Source organism: Coregonus clupeaformis, unplaced genomic scaffold (genome assembly GCF_020615455.1).
Source record: "Coregonus clupeaformis isolate EN_2021a unplaced genomic scaffold, ASM2061545v1 scaf0066, whole genome shotgun sequence".
NCBI classification, from domain to species: domain Eukaryota; kingdom Metazoa; phylum Chordata; class Actinopteri; order Salmoniformes; family Salmonidae; genus Coregonus; species Coregonus clupeaformis.
In genome coordinates this window covers 883,903-898,651 of record NW_025533521.1, presented here as the reverse complement: position 1 = coordinate 898,651, position 14,749 = coordinate 883,903, and the positions used below count along the sequence as shown (strand labels likewise).

The 14,749-nt window shown below is 46.8% G+C and overlaps 1 protein-coding gene across 3 annotated transcripts in view; it reads left to right on the top strand.

The window, feature by feature from the left end:
* Positions 1-14,749, top strand: part of LOC121533151 — a 32,547-nt gene that overhangs the window by 10,876 nt on the left and 6,922 nt on the right. For all 3 annotated transcript variants that reach the window (XM_045212967.1, XM_041838957.2, XM_041838958.2), the window contains 9 exons: positions 4,115-4,321; positions 4,630-4,775; positions 4,948-5,066; positions 6,568-6,692; positions 7,177-7,274; positions 7,489-7,625; positions 8,070-8,194; positions 8,728-8,873; positions 9,038-9,140. In XM_045212967.1, coding sequence (XP_045068902.1) covers positions 4,115-4,321; positions 4,630-4,775; positions 4,948-5,066; positions 6,568-6,692; positions 7,177-7,274; positions 7,489-7,625; positions 8,070-8,194; positions 8,728-8,873; positions 9,038-9,140 — 1,206 coding nt within the window. The remainder of the gene's footprint in view (positions 1-4,114; positions 4,322-4,629; positions 4,776-4,947; positions 5,067-6,567; positions 6,693-7,176; positions 7,275-7,488; positions 7,626-8,069; positions 8,195-8,727; positions 8,874-9,037; positions 9,141-14,749) is intronic.

The window sequence follows — 14,749 nt, the reverse complement described above, 5'->3', positions numbered from 1 at the left end:
CTTGACGTTGCGTGACCCAGGACGGTAAGACAGAGAAAAATTGAATCTCCCAAAAAATAGTGCCCACCTGGCTTGACGGGGTTGAGCTGCTTCGCTGACTGGAGGTAAGCCAGATTCTTATGATCCGTCCAAACGATGAAGGGTTGTTCCGCCCCCTCCAACCAATGTCGCCACTCCTCGAGAGCCAGCTTAACGGCGAGCAGTTCACGATTTCCAACATCATAATTCCTCTCTGCCTGAGAAAGTTTCCTTGAGAGAAAAGCACAGGGATGCAGTTTGTTATCTTCAGGAGAACGTTGTGACAACACTGCACCTACCCCAGTGTCGGATGCATCCACCTCCACGACAAACTGGCGGTCGGGGGTCCGGCTGCATCAGAATGGGAGCCGAGGCGAAGCGATGTTTCAGTTCTTCGAACGCTGATTCGGCCCCTTCATTCCAAGCGAACGGTCGTGAGATGGAGGTGAGAGCGGTGAGTGGCGCCGCAATGCGGCTGTAGTCCTTGATGAACCTCCTATAGAAGTTCGCAAACCCCAGGAATCGTTGAAGTTGTTTGCGGGTAGAGGGAGCTGGCCAGTCCGTGACAGCAGAGATCTTAGCTGGGTCCATCCGCAGCTCCCCTGAGCTATGATGTAACCCAAAAAAGAGGTCTCAGACACATGAAATTCACATTTCTCCATCTTCACAAACAGTTTGTTCTCCAACAACCTTTGCAACACCTGGCGCACATGCAGTTCATGTTCCTGGGAGGACTCTGAGAAAATCAAGATATCATCCAGATAGACAAAAACAAACCGATTCAACATGTCCCGAAGGACATCATTGACTAGTGCCTGAAAAACAGCAGGGGCATTAGACAACCCAAAAGGCATAACCCGATACTCAAAATGTCCCAAGGGTGTGTTGAAGGCAGTCTTCCATTCATCACCCTTACGAATGCGCACCAGGTGATACGCATTTCGTAGATCCAGTTTCGTAAAGATGGTAGCACCATGAAGGAGGGGAAAAGCAGAATTAATCAAAGGCAGAGAATACTTGTTCTTAATGGTGATGTTGTTAAGTCCACGGTAATCAATACACAGGGTCTGAGGGTCTTATCCTTCTTAGCAACAAAAAAGAATCCCGCTCCTACAGGTGACGAGGAAGGACGCATAATACCTGCCGCCAAGGAGTCCCGAATGTAGTTCTCCATAGCCTCCGTCTCCGGCCGGGAGAGATTGTACAGGCGACTGCTGGGGAGCGGGGCTCCTGGCTGGAGGTCAATGGCGCAGTCGTAAGTCCGGTGAGGAGGAAGAGAAGTAGCTCTGTGTTTGCAGAAAACGGATGCCAGGTCATGATACACGTCAGGAACAGCAGAAAGATCCATGGACTCCAGTGGAGGTTGAGGCACAGTACTGGCAGGAGTCTGAGCAGAACACAAACAATTCACATGACAAAATGTGCTCCATGAAACAATGCTACCTGTCACCCAATCAATGTGTGGATTGTGTTTTATGAGCCAGGGGATACCAAGGACCAGGGGAGTCTGTGGGCAGTCGATAATATGGAATTGAATGTTCTCCTGATGATTTCCCGACACTCTAAGACAAACAGGAACAGTCTGATGGGTAATGCGGGTCAACAATTGTCCATTTAGACCCTTAGCCTGCAGCGGACAGTCCATAGGAACAGTCTCCAAATCCATTTGTTGAGCCCACTCTCTATCCAAAAAGCTTTCGTCGGCACCAGAGTCAATCAGCGCACTAACAGAGAAATTCTGGGACTGCCACTGGAGGGATGCCTGGAGCAGAATGCGGGAGAAGAGGAAGAATCCGCTGCTCGGCTCACCAAAACTTCTCCCATAAATGATGAGCCGGCCCTTTTCCCGGACCGAACTGGGCAGGAAGGAACGAAATGACCAGCTTCTCCATAATACAGGCAGACCCGAGCCTGAATACGACGTGCACGCTCCTCTGAGGACAACCGTGCACGACCCACCTCCATGGCTTCGGGTTCAGTGCTCCTCGTATCGACTCGGGAAGACACGGCTCTCTCCGTAGGGACGATGCAGGAAGGAGTTTGTTGATGACAGACAGGTTGCTTGGAACTAACACTCCTCTCCCGGCGGCGCTCCCGAATCCGGTTATCCAACCTGATAGTGAGTGAAATAAGATTATCCAGCGTAGGCGATTCATCATATGACACCAATTCATCTTTTAAAGTCTCAGACAAAGCATTGATGAACACTCCTTGTAATGCCTCGTCATTCCAACCACTCACTGCTGCTAAAGTCCGAAACTCCACTGCCATCTCCGCCACATACGAGCCCCCCTGCCGAAGAGAAAACAACCGTTTCGCAGCCTCCTTGCCTCGTACGGGGTGGTCAAAAACCTTCCTCATCTCCGTGGTGAAGGCCACGTAAGCGTTGCAAATGTCCGACTGACTCTCCCAGACCGCGGATCCCCAGGCACGAGCGGAACCGCTAGTAGAGTTGATAAGGTAGGCAATACGGGCTCTTTCTGAGGCGTAGGTGAGGGGCTGTTGTTCAAACACTAACGAGCATTGAGTCAAAAAATCGCCACAGGTTCCCATGTTCCCGTCATAGCGCTCTGGAGCAGGAACAAAAGGCTCTCTGATCTGGGCTGAAGGGGTAGTAAGAGCAGACACTTGATTGGTGAGTAATTGAACCTGATTAAGCAGCACCTGACTGTCCTCAGCAATCGTCTTAAACAGGGTATCATGTTGGCCAAGTAGAATGCCCTGATTGGCTATGGCAGTCCAAATTTGAGTGCACTCTGGGGTGGTATCCGAGCTACTGTCTGCTGGGTTCATGTTGGTCAGATCATACTGTTATGATTTAACTGGATAGAACCCAAATGCAGACAAGTACACCAAGCCAGAGAAGTTTTAACAGGTTTATTATAATGTTCAATAGTCCAGGTTTCCAATAAATGGGGAAGAGCAAGTCCAGGTTACAGGGAGGGTACAGATCCAGGTCAGGGCAGGTGTGGTACCGTAATGTCCTAGTGTCCGTGGTGAGTCCAAAGGAGAGGCCCGATAGTGGAGAGCAGGATGGTGGTGGCAGGAGTGAAGCGTAGGCAGGAGTCAGGTTCCAAATATCTGTGGCACAGGAGAAAAAGTAAATAAACAGTCCAAAAAACACAAGAGCGAAAACAGACAGGTTGAGTCGGCAGCGAGACTAACATGGTTGTCTTGACTATGATCTGACGATGAGTGGAAAGTTTGACCGGGTCTTAAAGGCTGAGGTGATTATGGTGAATGAGCTGCAGCTGGAACCCTGACTCCCGCACACCAGACTTCACTCCTGCAATCAAGGACAGACAGAGGGGAGGGAGAGAGCAGAGAGAGAGCTACCTAGCAGCAGTAGGCCTAACAAGGACCTCAAACTGGAGCGAAGGTTCACCTTCCAACAGGTCAACGACCCTAAGCACACAGCCAAGACAATGCAGGAGTAGCTTCAGGACAAGTCTCTGAATGTCCTTGAGTGGCCCAGCCAGAGCCCAGACTTGAACCCGATCGAACATCTCCGGAGAGACCTGAAAATAGCTGTGCAGCGACGCTCCCCATCCAACCTGACAGAGCTTGAGAGGATCTGCAGAGAAGAATGGGATAAACTCCCCAAATACAGGTGTGCCAAGCTTGTAGCGTCATACCTAAGAAGACTCGAGGCTGTAATCGCTGCCAAAGGTGCTTCAACAAAGTACTGAGTAAAGGGTCTGAATACTTATGTAAATGTCATATTTCTGTTTTTAATTTTAAAATTTCTAAAAACCTGTTTTGGATTTGTCATTATGGGGTATTGTGTTTAGATTGATGAGGAAAAAAAACAATTTAATCAATTTTAGAACAAGGCTGTAACGTAACAAAATGTGGAAAAAGTCAAGGGATCGGAATACTTTCCGAATGCACTGTATCTATTTATATTTCTGAATCTAAGTTCAGTTTTGACACTGCAAGTATGAGCCACTGCTATGGCTGAAATGATGAGATGTTGGCAAAGACCAAGGAGCAGCCCAAGGTATTCACCTTAGAATGATAAGTATGTTGGTGTAACAACATTATAACAGTTACGTTAGCTCCTCCTTTAATGTTTTCTCCATCCAACTATCTTTAGGTACTAGTGGATTCAAGCTCCTCCATGAAGAAGACATGCTATGATTCAGATGACAAAATGACACGGTTGGATGCAGTCAAACAGCTGTTTGATAACTTCACAACTAGAAGCATGGCATACGATTTTCATCATGTCATTGGCTTGGTGAAGTTTGACTCATCAGCTAAAACTCTCCACACATTTACAGAGACTCTGGAGACCTTTAAAGTAAACATATTTTTCTCATAAAGTCTATCTTCTGAATGCAAAATAGTAAAGCAGTGCCATAAAATACAGACCTTGGTGTGCTGAGATCATATACTCGTACTCCTTCATGGTATCATTCTTTACCCTTTTTCTTCAAGTGAGGTAAAATCTAATCTGGTATGTTATATCAGCTAACGTGACATCATATTACATGTAAAACAAAGAACATTGGTTATCCCCATTAGATGTTTGGGAGTAAACAGAGTGTGCGTCTTTCTTTTATTTATTTTTTACATCTAATTATATGTGAACAATTTTGGCACTTACAGGACCACATACACAATCTTAAGGCAAATGTAGGCACTGTGCTGTATGATGCCTTGAATCATGGCATTTCTGAACTGGAAAAAGTTGGAAAGCAATTTCCAGACTGCAGACTTCGCATCATATGTCTCACAGATGGGAATGATTTTGGGTAAAACATTGTTATTTATCTTGAGACTTTTTCAGTGTGCAAAACAGTGATTACAATCTGTTTGTGCATGGGATATCTATATTTTATATGTTTTGTTGTTTTACATGCAATGCAATAACATAAAGGATAGTGTTCCATTTGGGATTGTATTTATTAATCATTGTATTCATAGGTCAAAGACAAAACCACATGATGTCACAACCAAATTGATGCCCTCTAACATTATTGTTGATGCCATCATTGTCGGAAACGGTAATAACCGCGTGCTCCATGGAATCAGCAATGCAACAGGTATGATGTCTAAGGTGATGCATACACTGTTGTTCAGAGGAGCTAGCCAACAACACAGCTAACACAATCACTTCAAAGTGAAGCTGGAAAGACTGCAAACTAGCTGCACTAAGTTTTTTATGACCTTTTTTCAATTGACATTTCTTTGTATATATCCATAAAAATTATGCTGAGAGGAGCCTCCCGAGTGGCACATCGGTCTAAGGCACTGCATCGCAGTGCTTGAGGTGTCACTACAGACCCGGGTTCGATCCTAGGCTGTGTCACAACCGGCCGTGGCCGGGAGTCCCATAGGGTGGAGCACAATTGGCCCAGCGTCATCTGGGTTAGGGGATGGTTAGGCTGGGGGGGCTTTACTTGGCTCATCGCACTCTAGCGACTCCTTGTGGTGGGCCGGGCACCTGCAGGCTGACTTCGGTCATCAGTTTAACAGTGTTTCCTCTACAGTGTTTAACAGTGTTTCCTTCTGGGTTAAGTGGGCGGGTGCTAAGGAACGCGGTTTGGCGGGTCATGTTTCGGAGGACGCATGACTCGACCTTCGCCTCTCCTGAGCCTGTTGGGGAGTTGCAGCGATGAGACTAGATCGTAATTGAAATTGGGAGAAAAAGGGGCTAAAAAAATTAAATCTAACAAATCTGCTGAGTCTGTCTGATCCCGACTCCCGACACGTTCATTACTATGGGCCAGCAGGAGATCAAATTTCAATGTTGCAAATGTCGGAGAGACAGACAGCAAGGTTTATACAAATCTCCGCTGTTGAAAACTTAATGTTAGTCTAAAAGAAATGTGAAATAATGGCTAGATGCTTTTTATAGTGGGGATCAAGTTTATAAATAGCTTGGATGGGCTGATGAGACAGTGGATTGCGGAGTCAGATGGAACAGAGTAAATAGGCATTTTAACGTCATAGCCAGTGGTAACTTGTGGAATAGACACTGGCTGGAATGCTGTTTTAACCAATCAGCATTCAGGATTAGACCCACTCGTTGTATAATCACTATTTGATTATGTTGGTAACCCATTGTATAAAAGTGATAATGCCCTCGAAGCCGGTGTTTGGAGGATATATTGGCATTATTGGCACGGTTTATTGGCACGGTTTACCAGCCCTCGACTTCGTCTCGGGACGAACAACACCCGTGCCAATATATCCTCCAAACACCAGCTTCCCTGGCATTATCACTTAATTATAAAGAGTTTAGAATTACTTTGTTTTTAAACTATGACTTAGTTTATAGTCAGCTTCTAAATCACTTGTTAAAGATTCTGGTCTAAATGATGTGATCGTCATTATGATGCATCCTTTTACAACCAGTGTTCATCTTTTTGAAAGCTTCAATTTCATTTGGATCAATTCAGAGGACACACCAGACTAGACTAGAGTCTATTGAAATTTGTTGTAGCCATCTGGTGTGTTTTTGGGGCTCAACATTTTTTCCTTCATTATTGCATCAAGTAATAGCATTGAGGCAACTAATTCTCCTTGGTCCATGTCTTGTAGGAGGGTGCTGTTTCAAACCAGCGACAGGTACAGCTGGTCTGAAGCTCTTTGAAATGGAAACAGTTCTATCTTTGGAGTTGAGGAAGCCTAAGGAAAAATTGGACCCATCCTCGATTATGAGCAAGGTAGGACCTACAAAGTCAAATCTATTCAAACAGTATACTAATGTTTGTTTCCATGTATTTTATAGGAAATAAGTTATAGGGACACTTCACCACTTCTTTACCCCAGCATCATACCAGTGTCTACATATGTGAAAATGCCGTGTTTATACGTTCTGTATAGATAAGAAGAAAAGGTCTTAATAAAATTACTCCAGAGGATTTTTAAAAACTAAACAGTGATTTTCAAAGACTACAAGTTTATCGGTGGCACAGCGAGCATGCAAACACCCTGCCTTTGGCTGGAAACGTATTGTCATTTTTGAAATCACAGTTATCTTTTTGACTACAGAACGTAGAAATGTGCCATACAATGGTATGGTGCAGGACATAATGATATATAAGGTTAAAAATAAATGGTGAAGTGTCCATTTATAAGTGAAATTATGAACACTGATATTAAACGGATTGTAACAAATAATGTTAATTTGTTATTCTTTCTTTACAGAGTGTTTTAACTACTCTCTTTGCCAAAAATGGCTATGATGAGCAGCCAGAGGTCTCTCAACCAAGTGAATTAAACAATAAAGTCACTGTGACAGAGATGTAAGTGATGTTCCATTACCAAAATGTCACATTGCATTCTGGGGTGATATCTGCATGTATCAGTACCTGTTCAAGCCCATTGTTTTTTGGCCCAGTCCCAAAGTATGGATTGTGGTCTCTCAATCACAAAAGGTCACAAAGCAAGTAATGTATATCACTTTGCAATTTAGGTAAACTACTGTAACTTTAACAAAATAAACATCTCCCAAAATAGTTCATTGAAAAAGAACATCAAGGAATCCAAGAGCAGTCGCTTTTTGGAGAAGGACAAACGCGTTCTGGAAGAGCTGAAGAGCCTGCATTGTGACCCACATCCATTCTGCACAGTTTTGCCATTAGAGTCAGACTTCAGTAAGTAAGCAGTATTGGGGTATTGTTTTTAGTGTTATTGATTTGATAACACTTGCTATGAATACACTTTTGCTTTATAATTACATTCTTAATGCTTTATATGCTTAGCATAATGCCTTATAATTCATGGCACAGCTGTTTATAGACATAACTGCCTATACATCTATAACTGAATTAATAAAGCATTATGAGCAGGTATAATAATTCCTTATGAAACAAAGTGGTTCAGTGGCACAATAAATAAAGTGTTATAAGTACGCCTATAATGCATAATGATGGGAATTCCTAGGAAGTGTTTCTAAGTAGTCACAACCCCAAGATATGGGTATGCTTACTTCACTCTAAAGTGGTAGGAACCCTGTTAGCATGCTCTCACAAACAATAATATTGTCGTTATATTGTCTCAAACATTTAATCCCTGTATCTCATTACATACCTTTTCAGCATTTTGGAAGATTCTCATGCAAGGCCCCCCTGATACACCTTATGAGAATGGAGCCTTTGAGCTGTACTGTCAGTTTGGTGCTGAGTACCCTGTCAAACCTCCACTTGTGCGCTTTGTCACACCTGTATCCTTTTACACAATTAATACATGAAGACAGTGTATTTTGTATACTGTGACTGCTTACTGCTGTTACAATGTATTTATTCTCATTACCCAGGACTTCTAGATTTTCAAAGCGATGGTATTTACCTGGATGTGAAAGTAATTGTTTTGCTTCCACAACATCATAATTATCCCAACTCACGAGAAACAATAACATTGTCTAAATCGCAGCCGGGAAACATTTACACTTTCTGATTTGCAAAACAACCTATATTTACATGCAAGTGCAAGAGGTTAAATTGAGGCAGGCTAGGGAGTGGTTAGGGTTAGGGTAAGGGATAAATTGAAGCATGCTAGCAAGTGATTAAGGGTTAGGGTAAGGTTCGGAAAATGAAAAATAACTCATAACAAAAACACGCCTGGATTTGAAATGCCGCCACTCTCTGAAGATCAGACTAAAATGGACCACAAATATATCTCTATTGTTATGTTTCCTGTTTGTTAAATGCTTTCATATGAACTATTATGAAATTATCCTTAATAATGTGGACAAAGGTGTACCACTGCAACGTAAACAGTGTGGGCCGTATCTGCCACAACATATTTGACCGCAACTACTCGGCTCACATAACCATGAGAGAGATCTTGGATGCTGTGTATGGACTGCTCATTGTCCCTGAACCTGAAGATCCACTGGACAGGTTGACTTGAACAATTATTTGACACTATACAACAGTCATTCTAATTATTTTTATGTAATTTAAAATCCATCTTAGTTTCCAAATGGTATATTCTTAAGATTATATTGAATATGTTGAATTCATGTCTACATTAATATTATCTAAATTAAAATGTTATGTAAAAGTATTTTGGCAGAGGAATTCCTGACCAGCAGAGAAAAATATGAACAAGAGGCCAGGAAAAACACGGAGGAAACTGCAGGCAAATCAATGGATGAAATGGAACAGGTGAATGCACATACAGTGGAGGAAAAAAGTATTTAGTCAGCCACCAATTGTGCAAGTTCTCCCACTTAAAAAGATGAGAGAGGCCTGTAATTTCCATCATAGGTACACGTCAACTATGACAGACAAAATGAGAAAAAAAATCCAGAAAATCACATTGTAGGATTTTTAATGAATTTATTTGCAAATTATGGTGGAAAATAAGTATTTGGTCAATAACAAAAGTTTCTCAATACTTTGTTATATACCCTTTGTTGGCAATGACACAGGTCAAACGTTTTCTGTAAGTCTTCACAAGGTTTTCACACACTGTTGCTGGTATTTTGGCCCATTCCTCCATGCAGATCTCCTCTAGAGCAGTGATGTTTTGGGGCTGTCGCTGGGCAACACAGACTTTCAACTCCTTCCAAAGATTTTCTATGGGGTTGAGATCTGGAGACTGGCTAGGCCACTCCAGGACCTTGAAATGCTTCTTACGAAGCCACTCCTTCGTTGCCCGGGCGGTGTGTTTGGGATCATTGTCATGCTGAAAGACCCAGCCACGTTTCATCTTCAATGCCCTTGCTGATGGAAGGAGGTTTTCACTCAAAATCTCACGATACATGGCCCCATTCATTCTTTCCTTTACACGGATCAGTCGTCCTGGTCCCTTTGCAGAAAAACAGCCCCAAAGCATGATGTTTCCACCCCCCATGCTTCACAGTAGGTATGGTGTTCTTTGGATGCAACTCAGCATTCTTTGTCCTCCAAACACGACGAGTTGAGTTTTTACCAAAAAGTTCTATTTTGGTTTCATCTGACCATATGACATTCTCCCCAATCCTCTTCTGGATCATCCAAATGCACTCTAGCAATCTTCAGACGGGCCTGGACATGTACTGGCTTAAGCAGGGGGACACGTCTGGCACTGCAGGATTTGAGTCCCTGGCGGCGTAGTGTGTTACTGATGGTAGGCTTTGTTACTTTGGTCCCAGCTCTCTGCAGGTCATTCACTAGGTCCCACCGTGTGGTTCTGGGATTTTTGCTCACCATTCTTGTGATCATTTTGACCCCACGGGGTAAGATCTTGCGTGGAGCCCCAGATCGAGGGAGATTATCAGTGGTCTTGTATGTCTTCCATTTCCTAATAATTGCTCCCACAGTTGATTTCTTCAAACCAAGCTGCTTACCTATTGCAGTTTCAGTCTTCCCAGCCTGGTGCAGGTCTACAATTTTGTTTCTGGTGTCCTTTGACAGCTCTTTGGTCTTGGCCATAGTGGAGTTTGGAGTGTGACTGTTTGAGGTTGTGGACAGGTGTCTTTTATACTGATAACAAGTTCAAACAGGTGCCATTAATACAGGTAACGAGTGGAGGACAGAGGAGCCTCTTAAAGAAGAAGTTACAGGTCTGTGAGAGCCAGAAATCTTGCTTGTTTATAGGTGACCAAATACTTATTTTCCACCATAATTTGCAAATAAATTCATAAAAAATCCTACAATGTGATTTTCTGGAGAAAAAAATTCTCAATTTGTCTGTCATAGTTGACGTGTACCTATGATGAAAATTACAGGCCTCTCTCATCTTTTTAAGTGGGAGAACATGCACAATTGGTGGCTGACTAAATACTTTTTTTCCCCACTGTAGTTCAGTGATTTTACATATTTAGATATGTTTCCTTACCTTAAAAGCAGTCTAGGGACAAAGAGTGTGTGATGAGGTGATGTCGAAGGAGTCAGGCGCAGGAGGGTAATTCACAGAATAACAGGCAACCACAGAGTTACGCAGTAACGCGTCTAAACAATCAGGCGCACTGGAAAATACATCCTCCACAATAAACAATCACACACAAAGACAAGGGGGCAGAGGGAACACTTATACAGGTACTGATGACGGGATATTAACCAGGTGTGTGTAATAAACAAGACAAAACAAATGGAATGATGAGATGAGGAGCGGCAGTGGCTAGAAGGCCGGTGATGACGAACGCCGAAGCCTGCCTGAACAAGGAGAGGAGGCAGCTTCGGAGGAAGTTGTGACAGTACCCCCCCCCTTGAAGCGCAGCTCCAGCAGCGCGCCGACCCTGGCCTCGGGGACGGCCAGGAGGACACGGAGCAGGGCGAGCCGGATGGCGACGGTGGAAATCCCGCAACAGGGAAGAATCGAGGATATCCCTCACCGGGACCCAGCACCGCTCCTCCGGACCGTACCCTCCCACTCCACGAGGTACTAAAGGCCCCCCACCCGACGCCTCGAATCCAGGATGGAACAGACGGAGTACGCGGGGCCCCCTCGATGTCCAGAGGGGGCGGAGGGACCTCCCGCACCTTAGACTCATGGAGCGGACCAGCCACCACCGGCCTGAGGAGAGACACATGGAACGAGGGGTTAATACGATAATCTGGTGGGAGTAATAACCTATAGGTAACCTCGTTTATTCTCCTCAGGACTTTGAACGGCCCCACAAACCACGGGCTCAGTTTCCGGCAGGGCAGGCGGAGGGGCAGATTCCGGGTTGAGAGCCAGACCCGATCACCCGGTACCAAGACCGGGGCCTCACTGCTGTGGCGGTCAGCGTTGGCCTTCTGACTACGCACGGCGCGCTGGAGGTGGACGTGAGTAGCGTTCCAAGTCTCCTCCGCGCGCCGAAACCAGTCATCCACTGCAGGAGCTTCGGTCTGGCTCTGATGCCATGGTGCCAGAACCGGCTGATAACCTAATACACATTGAAAGGGCGATAGGTTAGTAGAGGAGTGGCGGAGAGAGTTCTGGGAATATTCTGCCCATGGCAAGAACACCGACCACTCCCCCGGCCGGTCCTGGCAGTAGGACCGCAGGAACCTACCCACATCCTGATTCACCCGTTCCAACTGCCCATTACTCTCGGGGTGAAGCCCAGAGGTCAGGCTGACCGAGACCCCCAGACGTTCCATGAACGCCTTCCAGACCCTGGATGTAAACTGGGGACCCCGGTCAGACACTATGTCCTCTGGCGCCCCGTAGTGCCGGAAGACGTGAGTAAACAGGGCCTCCGCAGTCTGCAGGGCCGTGGGGAGACCGGGCAGAGAAAGGAGGCGGCAGGCTTTTGAAAAGTGGTCCACAACGACCAGGATGGTGGTGTTACCTTGAGAGAGGGGAAGCTCAGTGAGAAAATCAATATACAGGTGGGACCATGGCCGTTGTGGAACTGGTAAGGGCTGTAACTTACCTGCTGGGAGGTGCCTAGGTGCCTTACTCTGGGCGCACACTGAGCAGGAGGAGACATACACCCTCACATCCTTAGCCAAGGTAGGCCACCAGTACTTTCCGGTCAGGCAGTGCACTGTACGACTGATACCTGGGTGACCAGAGGAGGGGGACGTGTGTGCCCAATAGATCAGACGGTCACGGACAAGAGACGGCACGTACTGCAGCACAGCTGGACACTGAGGTGGAGATGGCGCTGTGCATAACGCCCGCGTCCATCGCACACACTACCGGCGCCACAATATAGGAGGCCGGGAGTATGGGGGTGTTGTCTATGGGCCTCTCCTCTGTGTCGTACAGCCGTGACAGTGCGTCTGCCTTCACGTTCGGGATGTAAGATAGTGTAAAATCAAACCGGGTGAAGAATAGGGCCCACCTGGCCTGGCGAGGGTTCAGCCTCCTCGCTGCCCAGATGTACTCCAGGTTACGGTGGTCCGTCCAGACGAGGAAAGGGTGTTTCGCCCCCTCGAGCCAGTGCCTCCACACGGTCAGGGCTCTGACAACAGCCAACAGCTCCCAATCACCAACGTCGTAGTTCTGCTCTGCCGGGCTGAGCTTCTTGGAGAAGAAGGCACAGGGGCGGAGCTTGGGTGGCGTGCCCGAGCGTTGAGATAGGACAGCGCCTATCCCTACCTCCGACGCAACCACCTCCACTACGAACCGTAGTGATGGATCAGGATGGGCCAGTACCGGGTTACTGAAGGCCCTGTCAGCCTCAGCAGACCAGCGGAGCCGGGACGGCCCACCCTTCAACAGAGATATGATGGGAGCTGCAACCTTGCCAAAGCCCAGGATAAACCTCCGATAATAGTTGGCAAAGCCAATAAAGCGCTGCACCTCCTTGACCGTGGTTGGAGTCGGCCAATTACGCATGGCTGAAATGCGATCTCCCTCCATCTCCACACCTGAGGTGGTAATTTGGTCGCCTGCGTTTTGGAAAACGGTGGAGGTAGTGTCTGGACTTTCCACCGTATTTGCACCAATGGAAACACCTAGACACCTACCCTGACACTCTCGCGACCACCCCGTGAGAACCCTCTGCGGCCATGAAAAGGTGGGGTTATGTAGTGCTAACCAGGAAAGACCTAACACAACAGGAAAATCAGGAGCCTCAATAATAAAAAAGGTGACTTGCTCTCTATGGGTCTCGTGCGTAACCATAGTGACTGGTGCTGTAACTTCCCTAATGAACCTGGACCCTAATGGTCGACTATCAAGTGCTCTGATGGGGAGTGGAATGGATAGGGGAACCAATGTAATGCCTAGACTATGTGCAACTGACCTGTCCATAAAGTTCACAGCTGCGCCTGAATCGACCAGCGCCTTACACTGGGGAACTACCGTGTAATCAGGAAACTCAATGTGTAGGGTACAGTGCGAAGCAGAGGGCTCTGAACGAGTGTGGGTGTTCGATACCTGGGGTGACGCGAGAGTGCCCTGCCTGCCGCCTCCAGACCCAAAAGAAAGCTGACGACAGCGTGCAGGAGAATGTCCTCTCGTGCCACCAGAGAGACACTGGCGCTGTCGTCCTCCGCTCTCCCGGATCGCCGCTCCACCCAGCTCCATCATCTCGTGATCCGGGTTGGGGTCGGGAGTGGAACGGGCAGGCCCCTTCCAGGACGTCCTCTAGAAGCCAGCAGGTTGTCCAACCGGATGGCCATGTCCACCAGTTGATTGAAGGACAACGTGGTGTCCCGGCAGGCTAGCTCCCTTCAGACGTCCTCTTGTAGGTGGCACCGGAAGTGGTCGATGAGGGCCCGCTCGTTCCACCCGGACCCAGCCGCTAGAGTACGAAACTCCAGGGCAAAGTCCTGCACGGTCCTCGTCCCCTGCCTCAAGTTGACCAGCCGCTCGCCCTCCTCTCTACCCTTGGGCGGGTGATCGAAGAGACCACGTTGGCCCACTCCAGGGCTTTCCCCCGAGAGGCATAAGACGAGGGCGGACACCTTCTCCCGCTCTGATGGAGCCGGGCTGATGTTCGAGAGGTATAACTCCAGTTGTAGGAGGAATCCCTGGCAGAGGGCAGCTGTCCTGTCGAAATCCCATGGTCGGGATATATGGATCCCTCTGGGTGCTGGTGTGTGGGTGGCTGGATCCGGTCGCTCAGCTGGTCCCAAAAGATCGGGTCCTCTCCTCTCCAGGCGTTGGGCGACCTGATTAAATGGCGCCGGAGAAGATGGCTACCGTTTAAACAGCCCTCTAACCAATTGTCCTATTATGTGTGTTTTTCCGCGTTATTTGTAATTTATTTTGTACATAATGTTTCTGCTTCTGGATATCAGGACAGCGATTACTCACCTCATATTGGATGAAGATTTTTTCTTCAACGAGGCGGCCGCGAAGGATATCCTACAGACACCCGACAAGGCCCAAATCCCCGTCATTTGCA